The 12,638-nt window shown below is 34.6% G+C and overlaps 1 protein-coding gene across 1 annotated transcript; it reads right to left on the bottom strand.

Annotated features, from left to right (window-relative positions):
• Positions 1 to 1,507: 1,507 nt before the first annotated feature.
• LOC149735499 (uncharacterized) lies at positions 1,508 to 11,428 on the bottom strand. Its single transcript, XM_089877669.1, has 18 exons — positions 11,240 to 11,428; positions 11,079 to 11,145; positions 10,689 to 10,899; positions 10,215 to 10,329; positions 9,303 to 9,446; positions 8,518 to 8,614; positions 8,201 to 8,383; positions 7,590 to 7,645; positions 6,939 to 7,086; positions 6,300 to 6,463; positions 5,690 to 5,893; positions 5,187 to 5,336; positions 4,743 to 4,946; positions 4,176 to 4,305; positions 3,675 to 3,767; positions 3,071 to 3,309; positions 2,492 to 2,726; positions 1,508 to 2,182 (listed from the first exon to the last, which is right to left on the bottom strand). The coding sequence occupies exons 1-17, from the start codon at positions 11,354 to 11,356 to the stop codon at positions 2,496 to 2,498; spliced, it is 2,553 nt and encodes an 850-aa protein (XP_089733795.1). The 5' UTR covers positions 11,357 to 11,428; the 3' UTR covers positions 1,508 to 2,182; positions 2,492 to 2,495.
• Positions 11,429 to 12,638: the final 1,210 nt, after the last annotated feature.

Here is a 12,638-nt window from a genome sequence, read left to right as displayed (position 1 = left end):
TGCAAAATATAAACAATTCCCATCAAATATAGGACCGTTTATCACCGCTCTATCAACAGCGCGAAAAAAATTATAACTTAATCCGATTTCGTTCAATAAAATTTTAAAATGATTTTTTGGCATAGTGCACGGTTTTTGAATGCTTACTGATTGATGCAAAATCGAAATAAGATAATAGATAATATATTGGTTAATAAAGAAAAATAGAAGAGCCTTGAATCCCTTGGTGAGAACGTGATCCTCAGAGACCGGACCATAAAACAAAAATGTTCGAAACGTATTTAAACTTGGCAATGGTCGACAGTATTGCTTGAGTAGGCTATTGGGTATTCTCATAGCAAAAGAAACCCATGTACAGAAAAGGTCAAGCGATACCCAATTCACGCGCTAATAAATAGCTGAATAATTTCGGCAACAAAGTTACGTAATTATAGAATGCTTTGAATTTGGTTTTGACATTCTAAAGGCTGGACTGCACAGTCTGGCTTTCGTTGCTGCATGGATGCCATAATTACAGCTGGAAATTTTTGGCTTGATTATGTCTGCTTGGCCCGCTCTGCCCCCTATAGAAGTATGTCTAAGCTAGCACAGTTACATGGGTTGTACCAATAACGCAACCTCTTCACTCGACCAATTATGTTCCAGATGAGATTAACATTTTACGAACCACTGAACACCGCCGACGGTCAAGTTTTCACCGGCTAAAGGTCAGGAATAAGCGCTGGGTTGGGAAGGATATTGAATTATTGATATCCAGCGTGCCTTGAAATAGCTGCAAAGTTGTTGGTTATAATTTAGGAATGAAAAAGTAATGAAAATGCGGTCACAATGTTTGGTTTGGTAATAGTCACCCAAGAAATGAAACGATCGCAGTTTATTCGAGTTTTCGAAACAGCAGTAAAATACTCTCTATGGCTCCACCTAGTGGTTAAGTTTGACATAGCTTTTTTTCGTTCTGTTTTTACAATTTTCAAGAGTCATGTATTTATACATTGCTATATATGTGGAAACGACTTAACTTTAAATGAATTACGCGTAATTGTCCTCGAGTGGCGAAGAACGGGGTTGTTAAAGTTACAACGTATATGTGTAACTTTGTGGATAATTGTTTTTTGCCTGGCTGACATTCTGAACAACTCATTAGTCACCACTGGGTTGGAGCAGTTGAAGTTAAGTGTCTTGCCCAAGCACATAATTGTAACCTCATCAAAACCATGTATATTTAGGTCGTAGTACAAGCGTTCCCACCAAACCGATAGATTGCAAAGTAGAGTTTAAAATAAACGCAATACAATAGCATGCATTACATTACCTTTTAAAGATATACTACAGCGGGGGTAATGGGACAACCTTTCATTATATTTTCTCGACCGACTTAGAAGTAAATGAAGAACATTCAAAGAATTATAAAACCATGTACTCACTTACCCACAGTACTATACATTTATTAAATTACCCCGAAAAAATCTGAAAAAACGTTACTTGTCCGTACTGAATAAACGACACCTGAATCTGGTGATGCTTTATTTAACACAAACATGAATACCTGAACCGGAGTGAACGAGAAGTTGTCCGGTTAGTAAGGGCACACGGTTAAAATTACCTACCTCGGAAGGGAACTGACATTTTTGTCCATTTTGGCAAATTTGGTGAGCAGTTACGGAACGGGACGATAAAAGCTATTGAATAAAAACAAGCGCACCCAGCTATTGTGAAAAAAAGAAAAGTGTGGCAGCCGCGAAAACTTTTCTTACGCGAGAATAGAAAAGTCGAATCTGAAGTTAGAACGAAGGGAGAAGTAGAATTCGTCGACGAGAATTGGAGGACTGATTTCCCGCCGCGTAAGGGAAAGAGAAGCCGATGTCGTAAAGCGAAATAAGAACAATGAAAATATACGAAACACAATGCGAATTAGGAAGTAAAATTGTGCGGTGTTTCGAATCAACTTATAAAACTTTAGGGAGAAGCAGTATTAGGCGTATCGCTGCAACTTATAATTGTTCTTATCATTATATATAATGAATTATTTACTTTATAATGAAAAGTGGAATGACAACAGTTGCCATGACTGCAATGAACTAAAACGTAAAAAAAACACAATAAAAAGGTTTTGAACATGAATGGCATAATTAGTGATGAAATATCACAGAGCAGCAGCAGAAATTGAACAAGCTTAGCTATCCTGGAAAATAAAAGATTTTTTATTAAAATTTGTTATTTATATGGGTGAGGTTCTATGGTAAGAAAAGTCAAAAACCTGGGATTTAGGCCTGGGTTGGCTTATTAACTGCCAAAAACAACATTTCCAGGAAAATAAAACTGTTACTTATTTCATTGTACAAAAGCACCAAAACAATGATGATATATCAATGAGCAATTAAACCCATTTATATCAGTACTGTAACTGTATTTAGTTACTATATTACTTTAGAAGCATTCAATTTTGAGATTAAACTTAAATAATATAAATACATCAAATAAAAATATTCACCTGATTATGTTTCATTGCTTCGCCTTCTTTTCATTAACCCCATCATGCCTGGGTGTTGCGGGGAATTCCCCAGCCCCATAACCTCACCCAGGATGCCGTAAGAATCTGCGTAATGACCCCCCAACCCCTGCGAATGCTGGCCTACATAAGCACCAGCTTCAGGGCTGGGTTCGGGAGATGGAAGAACGTTACCAACACCTCGCTTACGAATGGGAGTCACAGCTTGGGGGGAATTCTGGTAAATGGAAATGAGTATACACATTAAAGCTAGAACACCCAGTTTAGATATGTAGGGTAGGCTACAGTACAGGAAATGGACAAATATTTAAGAACTGAATTAAAATTAAGCGAGAAGCACCTGTAATATCACCGGTAAAAATATTAATGAAATTAAAAAAAAAACAGCATGCTATTCCTTTAGCTGGTGACCAGTGAAAATTTTGGTTCCTTAGGCCTCTGGGATACCCACTGTATTATGTAAAGTATCACCAATTCACTATTGTGACGTAATAAACCATTAATAAAACCAGAGCAGGGTATTGACGGTGAAGAAGCAAGTTTTCACAAATGACAACTTACCACAAACTCTGTAGGAGAAAACAGGTTTAATGCACGAAGTAATCTGCCCGCTGTGCTTGCATTGAAACCCCCGGAACGAGGGGATTCCCCTAGCAACCCCTCCACCAGGTTGGACCCAAGAAGTTGAAGTTGGGTGGGTGAATCAGCCCCAAGTTCGTGCCCGATACCAGGGATGGGGGTCAAACGGGTTCGACGAGTGCGCGGAGTGGTTCGGCCAATAATGGCTGTTGGTTTCTCAACTAAAAAAACAATATTTTTGCAATGGATTAGTAGGAAAATTTGAATATGTACCACATTGTACAATAGTCATTAGATATAGTTATACTGATAAGACATAATTAAACGTTTAAGGAACAGATTTTAAGGCTGTCTGAGGAACATATCTATTTTTTAAAGGGACATGATAAAATTTCTTAGGTACATACTTTTTATTACTAAGTAAGAACTGCAGTGTGATAAAATAATTGCATATACCATATTTGTAGCACTTGAAGTGAGGCCTCAATTTTTTATAGACATATGTTAATGCTTGGTCAAAGAGTGTCAGTTATTAAATTTAAACCAGTGGAAAACATGACATAAATAATTCTTAACTAATATCTACCTTCATGAGGTAACACAGCAGACAAACTACTGAGTGTTTGAAACTTTCTCTCGCCTCCTATTGGTTGAGTACTTGTGCATACAGATACTGGAACTAAAATAACAGGTGTTGCATTAGATACAGTAATAATGTTTAAAGTACACTTAAGGTGGCTGTACACAGTATCCGGAATTCGACCGTTTGGTCCGTTTTGTCCGGATTTCGCTGCCGCATGCGGAACTCGGTAATGGGTATGCATACGACTTGGCAAGCGATTGGCATGCCGGATACTGTGTACAGCCACCTTTATACATATCTTGCGCAATTTAAAGAAGGGATTCTTTACGGTATATATTGCCTGGATCCTATATTAAGCATGACATTTAGGCAACTTACTAATACTATTGTTGTTTTGGAAACACAATTTTAACCCAATTTTTTACAAGAACAATAAAAAAAAGTATTAAAAACCAGTTAAAAACTGTCCAAAAAAACATTTTTTGACAAATTTATCAAGGTTACCTTTTGTTGGAACATCTTTTCTGTTGATTTCCGGACGTGGGATCCTCATGACATCATTAGATTGTGGGCAATGTACAAACGCTGACATGTGTTCGTTACTTCCAAGTTCACGACTAATGGGTTGGTTTACCTGGGAATTATTTAACATTGGTGTTATTAAGCGGAAACTTATATAATGGAATATAAGGTTGTTTCATAACAGGTTTTGTAACAAAATTTTTACTATTTAACAGTAACTTTTAAAAGTTTTCGCATTCTTTGTGTAATATTGTAAATACGAAATTTAAAATAATGGTCAGTTACAAGCTGATACAAGTGGGTAGTGAGACTAAAAACAATACATGTAGATTGTAGACCCGTGTTAAATAATATAGAACAGATAGATATTGTGAGCTAGATACAGAAACATAGGATTGCATGATAAGAAATTTATATGCATGTAAATCTTCGATTGACCAAAAAGCCAATATACCAAGTATACTTATATACAATAATTTCACATATATATATATATATATATATTTAAGGTTACTATGACATAAATTGTGGCAACTTCAATGACTTCACCTGTTGTTGTTGTTGAGATTTGCTGGTTACACCATGAGTTGGGTACGGTGAAAACCTTCCACTGGATGTCACTACAGCACCAGATGAACCAGTGTAGTCCAACACATTATCGTAACAAACTTTCTTCGGGATTTGTGGATAGCGTTGAACTCCAGGTGGCAGTATGGAGTTGAAATGGTGAAACTCTTGCACAAGTGAGCTTCCCTGAATAGGATTATATTTAGTTTGTTTACAAAAATTAAAGTTTTTAACTTCTTATTGGAAAAAAGCTTATACATAATTTATGTTGCAAAGTCTAAAACTTATAACGTTTTTGAACTCTGGAAAAAATAACTTGAAACTTTAGTTGGTTTATTTTAAATTAAATCCGCTTTAATTAAAACAGTTTCGGTAAAAAGAAATTGAACACATCAATATATAAAACAAGCCACACAAATAACTTGCCTGTGTTCTTGTTGTATGACCAGGTAAATTACTGTTAGAAGTTGCACATTGCGATATGTTAGACACACGATTCGCATGACATGGAAAACCATAATCTGATGAATTACTTCCTTGGCTGCCACTGTATGCTGAGTCGGCACTTTCACTTCGCTGAGTCATGAAATATAACAAGCCATTAAAACAAGCAAACACAAAATGTTTATGTGGTATTAGAAGTCAAAAATCTCCTGGAAAAAATTCGCAAGAAATATAAAGTGCTTTGACAGACTTTTTTATACGTGGTAAATGCAACTAATCTACACTGTTAACATTAGTTTTTGAGTTTTTACAAAGCAAATATGTGACATTTAGCACTGTAAGAAATTGTATGGGATTTAAGTGCTACATAGAAAACTTTTCTGTCTGACTGTCTGTAAAGTGTTTACTAAAATCTTGATTACAATGTGGTAAACAGAAAATTACGGAATAAACGTTAAACAGTAAAAGTTGAAACCTATCCTAACCTGTGATTCCTCCCTGAGAAACAGCAATGTATTAGGATGCGAGTTGTTTCCAGTATGTGCGAGTAATGAATGGTGTGGCATCACTGGCTCAGGGTTGCCGAAACCAGCGTTTCTTAAAATGGGTTTGCCAACAAAAGTTGAATCGATTTTGTCTTCCACGTTTACACCTCGTAGACCATATGTGTTTTCAAATGGATGAGAATCCTGGAAATGTAAAGTCAGAGCAAATAGGATTTATTATACATTAACTGCAATGAAGTTTGGATTTTAATGTGAAAACAAATTTCTAAATAATTATAACCAAACTGTATCGCGTGTTAGCCATATCGAAATTATGCGTTATGCGAAACTGTAACTAATACTTTTCTCTTCTGGTAAAATGTAAATAGTAAAGTTTATTGCACTAATATTCCTGGTGAAATAACTTTTATGTCAGTTAGTAGAAAATAGTTATTCTATACGCTTGTATTACATTTTAGGCCTAGTAACAACAGCAAAAGAATATGCAATATTTCTTTAAAACTTATGCAAGACTGTATATGCGATTCATCTGCATATATATATATATATTCATGCTTAACAGTGTAGTGTACATTTATGTACAACACACCTCTTGACTTGGTCTCCTCATTGGTTCAAACACTTCGTCTTCAGCTTTAGCACCCGAATCACAGGATGATATACTTCCACTGCGACTACGTAGAGACATATGATGTGAAACACCATCTGTTGCTCTGTATGGAAGACTGGTGGGAACTTCACCAACTAAACGACCTTCATTTAAATACATTGGGATTTTAAAAAATACCAATTGATATTTTTTGGCATTTAAAAAAAATATTGACTTGATTTATTACAATGATTTTGGAGTGCTGCAAGCAGCAGCGCAGCCAGGGGGGTTTAGGGGGTCGCGACCCTCCCCCTTTTAAACCAAAAAAAAATTTTTTTAAATAATTAAAACAAAAAGTTTTGAAAATTTTTGAATAAACCCCCTATTTTTTTTCTGGCTGCGCCACTAGCTACAAGAACTGTTGAAATACTGTTATCAAATTTTAGTCTTAAACAGTTCGCCATTTACCGGTAAAAATATTGCATTATCTTTGGTCTATATTGGCTGACAACAAAACGTATTTTAGCTAGGCATCTGTTCCATTACATCAATGGCACTAATAAATTTTCCGTAACAAATTTGCACTGCGCAAACCAACAAGACTGAATATCTAAGATTTATAATGACAATGGTTCTTACCAGCGTGTTGTAGATGGTTAAGCATGGCTGAGTTCATTGTAAGTTGTGATTGTGCCCATATATCAGTGTGATGGACATTATGAAGGGATGGGTTAAGAACCTGGGGCTCGGTTAACCGATTTTGTAATGCATTAAGCAACTGGTGCACCTGTGACACATAGTATCTCTTATTAAAGTGAACAGAAGTCAAAGTTTCCAATGTAACAGGTAGTTCACTCAAGCGAGAAGCACCCATGATATCACTGGTGCAAATATAGGTGACAATAACTCGAAAACAGTACCATTTTAAATGCTACAACTGGGATTGTAGATTCAGCTTGGTTAGGACTGTCTGTACACAGATTAGACCTTAATTTCCAATTAATATAAACCCATGATATAAATCCTAAAGCAGTGGTTTTTTACTCTTGGACACCATTTGATTTGGTTGGACTTTGGGTCACAGACTATAGTGGTACACATACCTTTTAACTGTATTTTAAAAAATAAACTATTTTTACTGTATGCCTACAAAGAGTTGTGTGAATTTGGTCAAAACAGCTTTTTTAATTCATTTTTAATATTTACATTTTGCACCCCCACTGCTGCACTATGTCATACAATTACTGAGATTTTTAACTAAGGGTCTTGCTTTGTGCTTAGCAATAATACCTGCGGATCTTTAGAAGTAACTGCAGCCAGTCCATCAGGAATAACATTTAAAGAATCTGAAATATATATAAAGTTTAAATTATAGTAACCAAAATAAACATAAAGTAACCCCTTATTCTGTTATGTAAACTTCTCGAACATTAAAGCATATTTTTTTTAAACAAACAAACAAGTTTTAAAATAGAATACGTTTGAACTAATTAAACAGTTAATTTGCCTAAGTTACATTTAATAAGTAAGCATTTAAAATATTGTTCTCCCCATATTTATTGTTAAGTTCTAGAAGTATATTATTTTCTAACTACTTTGGGGCTTGAGGAAAAGGTCCTAGAGGAAGGCACATCAGAGGACTTTGAATTTGTACCAGAGTTGACACACTAGAGCACAACAACACCCTAAATACATTGTCCTATTTTGAGATTTGTGCTGGCTAAACATATACCTTGTTAGTTACAGTACTTTATTCCCCATACTTCGTCTAACTATTCTAAAAAGGTCTTACAGCAACCAACACCAGAAGACTTGGCTACCGTTAGTTATCTCAATACCAAAAGTGATTTTTTATCTTACTTTATATAAATACTTTAAATAAAACAAAATTTGCATCTCACCTTTATGATGGTTAAGCAGTGAACTTGCGAGCTGCTTGTTTGTATTATGGTCCATTACAGGTGTTGGTAGGAGACCACCACACGGGTTTCCTCGGATTAAATCCCTCGACGCACGTAGAGCATTCAGTACAACAAGACCTCGAGGTCCAGGGACACAAAATGAAACTTTCACTGGGAATTCCCCTTAAAATGGATGATTTAACAATGTTTATTTGGTCATTTTAAAATACATTAAAAGCCACCAAGTTTTTCTGTATTGTATACATACATTTTTTTTGGAAATGTTTAAAAAAATAGTAAATACCTAGTCAACTAACCGATTCTGTATCCATTTAATTTGGTCCAAGACTCTTCTGCTTGTGATGAGTCAGCATATTCAACAATCGCAAAGTCATTGTAAGGACATTGGGCTAACTGTAATAAAAACCTACAAATTAGCACCTGCACATTACTTAAGAAATATAACAGCTCATGGCTAAGTGATATTTAATGTACATTAAGCAATAAAATTTTAAAATAGAGAAAACAATACAACATTAATACTTATTTCAAATGTATATAAACGAAAATTGTGTGGTTTATTCTTATATACAGCTAAAGTTAGTCTGACAGTGACACACTAAAGGAATTGGGTTTCAACAATAAAATAAATTTCTTTACAATTGATTTTTCTTTCGCCTATCTGACGTACTAATGCCAACTTATAAAAATGAGACCAACTAATTTCTAGAGAACAACTGGCTAGGAATTTAGGAAATTTAAAAAAGACGCTGGAAATCACAGTTTAATAGATTTTTTGAATAAATAGGCAGTGGTGCAAGTGGTGCAGCCACTAAGCTAATTTTATGGTAAAAAGCGATTCAAATCATGTTAAAATTAATGTAACACCTAATGTCAGTATGTCACTATGGACAAGAAAAAAAGAACCTGAAGACTGTATATAGCCCATTTTAAAAAGCACTATTTTAAAAGTTTTATTGCAAATTTGGATTCATTAAGATCTTATTAAAAGTTTTGAAAATAATCTAGCAGTCAAGGGATTATCAAAATTGCCTTGAAAAATTAACTGAACACTCATAGTTACAAATACTGTTGACGATACCTGACAAAACTTTGGGGTTGAAAACTGTGAAAATACTTCATGCAGGACTTGTTGGTCCTTAAACCCAGGTGGTAGATCTTCTACAAGGAGACACGAGGAGTAGAGTCCGGTGTAGTGGATGGGAATCGTATCAAGCCAGTGAACCTTTTATAACAAGTAAGAGACAATCAACATGCATATCAGCAGCTTAATTCAGACGGTCACATTCAGGTACAGGTCAACCATGTAGTTAAGATTTTAAAACAAAATAATGTGTTTGGTAAGTATAAATAATACCTAATCTTGGAAATCTGTTACAATTACAAACTAACATTTTAACATACTATCTTTAAAGAGGTAAAAACGAAACATTAAATATAGCCTTTTTGCATGGTCACTTTTATGCGCGTAAGTACTCGCATATTTACTCGCAAAAGCAAGTTAACACGCATAACGTCATAAGCGTGTCATCTGCTGTAGGAGGTTGGTTGTTACTCGCATTATGCGAGTAATGAAAAGTTTGGTGGAATTACAGTTTCACTTTCAAGAGCTTAATCTATTTCGGGTATTATTTTTACAGTTTTTAGTTGGTAATATCACCATAAAGTATAAAAACTTATTTTATAAACTAGGTTTAACAATATTGCGCTTAAGTAAGCTAACTCAATGTTAATACGCGCATAAACAAATGACCATGCAAAATAACGCGGTTAGCGAATTATCATATGACGAGTTAATGCGGATCGCTATTCGCATTAACTTTGTACCATGCAAAAAGGGTATTAGGCTACTTGTATTGTAATGGACGTAAAAATGTTTAGATCTACGTTACATCACTAATATGCCTTGTGTTGTAACAAAGTGTAATCAAGAGAAAAGTGTTAGTTACTAAGGGATAGTAATGGAAATTATCAATCAATCTTTTGTACTCACCTGCAATACATTGTTTTGGATTTTAAACCCATTGAGTTGGTTCTTGGCTTTTATAGACGATTCTTTGCTTGTGAATTCTACACAACCATAACCTTTGCTTTGCCCAGTTACATCACTGTGAATATACAAATGTATAACTTAATATACACCCATGTGCATTAGTGCATATGAGCTAATAAATATATATTGAATAAGCAAAATGGATATATTTTACTGATACATTACTATTAGTAGTTAGTATGCACCACTAAAATTGTTATTGCAAGAAATGACAGTAGTTGAAGAAACAGCAACTGCGGTTCATAGTTTAGCATTTAAATGGGTAAGCAGAATAGAGTGCACTTGTACACAAATCATCCAATAAGGACAGTATAGAAGGCAGCCTCCAACCTAAAGCTCACTTTTGGATGCTAAAATTCATAAAAAGCCACCCAACGTATATGTTTAAAATTGTGTAATTAAGATATGTTTTACCTATGCACTAGAAAACAACGTTCTGGAGTCCCAAATGGTGTGATCAAACTTAAAAACTGATCGTGAGTGAAAGAAAGTGGAAGTTGAGTGACACACAGCATAAAATCACATGATGCAAGAGATACAGACAGACGTTGACCGCGGAACATTTTCCCGTTTAATTCTTCCAAACAACGGGCAGCACATGATCCATCCAAAAGTACTGCTTTACCTGGAAGAAAAAACAATGAATTTCATCCACAAAATTATCCTAAAAATTAGGCAAAATGAAAAAGTCTGTTTTCTCTTTTTGGAAAGGTAATATGAAAAAGTTGTATATTTATCTAGTTCTCGAAATGCTAAGTTCGATTACGGCAAAGGAGTTTCAAATTTAATACAGCATATACTTACAGGATAAGCTATTCTTGTCAATATGAATTTGCTGATAAAAATAAGGCTTCAATAGCTCAAGTATATCCTGCAATAAACATTTGTTAGTATTTTATCCACATAAATCCACAAACATTAATAAAAACATGCAGTTTATAAGATAAAGAATCCAAAAGTTGTACCTGATTTAGAACACCAGCCGCAATATTTTTAATTGATATTCTGCGGCATCTTTTTGCAAATTCAAGTTGTGAAACTTCCATAAAAGTACAGCTTTGTTCTCTCATGTTGAAATTCATTTGTTCTAGCAACAAAACATTACTAACCAATCTTCTTTTTTAACGTTTCACCTAGAATGATAAATGACAACTTTACCAAGAACATTTAACACAAAATAACCGAAAAAGAGAACTTAACTTATTGCTAACTAATATACACGCAAATTTACAAACGTTAAAGCTATTACAAGAATACATTTTTTCAAATTTTAGTTAGAAGTTAGGAAAATGTAATTTCGCGAAACGCAATCACTTTTAACCTGTTTTGTGAACGTTTTTTGTTAATAGGTAGTATACTATATTACTTAAACGTGTATATAACTTATTTAAACCACTACCGAAAGCAAATCACATACAGGTTTAACTTGTATTGAAACGATTTTGACAACGACTCATTTATTATTCATCGATCATTGATTTTAAACGTGCCGCCCATGTTTAGTCTGGAAGCAGCCACATTAGTACGATTTCTATTAAATGGCCGGGCATTTTAATTACAACATATGGTGCAAATAACGCGTTAAAATGTTTACCCTTTTATCTAAAACACATTCAATTGGCTATAAATAAGTAAATATAGTGTTTGGCATTCAGGCAACCCATTTGTTTTATCTACGCATTCTATTAACTATATATGGCCAATGATATGCAAATTATATCACGTCGCAAACAAACAGACCCGACTATCGACTTTATAAAAATTGTAACTCGAAGTACTCACCCAAGACCTGCACATGTGTGTTATACAGTAAGATAAATCAAAGTTAGTATGAGATAAACGTAAGCAACCGTACCAACTAGCCCACTAGCCTACATCCCACTAAGTAGACGCTACTGTCATGTGGAGAACACGGAAGGGAGGAAGTAACAAGTTTGCAGGAGTTTCCTCTGATCCAATTACATCAGGATGGTTAAGGCTCACATGTACGGTTGGTAACTCTTAAGTAGACCAAAGTTAGTATAGACCAAGTTAGGAAACGGATTGTAAAACAACGAGTCTTGTTATCCATTGTCGCGCGTCTATGACGTCATAGACGCCACCATTACGGAGCCCACGGCATAGCATTTTATCACTGCTGGGTGCTGTTTTTCGTTTAAATAATGCGATTTTTTAAAAACCAAGCACTTTTGCGCATAAAAATGGCTTTCTACTAATGTTATATCTTATCACAATAATAAACCTCACAAAAATAATCAACTTTTATTGAACACTCAATCGATTAAAGAGTAAAAAAACAGAAAATATCAAGTTTACTAACCAAAAACATAAAAGAACACGTTCAAAATATAAAAATACAAACAA

The sequence above is a fragment of the Ciona robusta genome, chromosome 5 (genome assembly GCF_009617815.1).
Source record: "Ciona robusta chromosome 5, ASM961781v2".
Classification (NCBI taxonomy): domain Eukaryota; kingdom Metazoa; phylum Chordata; class Ascidiacea; order Phlebobranchia; family Cionidae; genus Ciona; species Ciona robusta.
Note: the sequence above shows the minus strand (reverse complement) of the source record. Positions and strands in the feature narration are given on the sequence as shown.

Bases quoted from the DNA above. Each gene is read 5' to 3' on its own strand.
- LOC149735499 (XM_089877669.1), bottom strand. From the start codon at position 11,356: ATGAATTTCAACATGAGAGAACAAAGCTGTACTTTTATGGAAGTTTCA. The intron at 4,306-4,742 runs GTGAAGTCATTG...AATAATTCCCAG, and splicing joins AATCTCAACAACAACAACAG to GTAAACCAACCCATTAGTCG. The intron at 3,310-3,674 runs GTAGATATTAGT...TTGTTTTTTTAG, and splicing joins TGCTGTGTTACCTCATGAAG to TTGAGAAACCAACAGCCATT.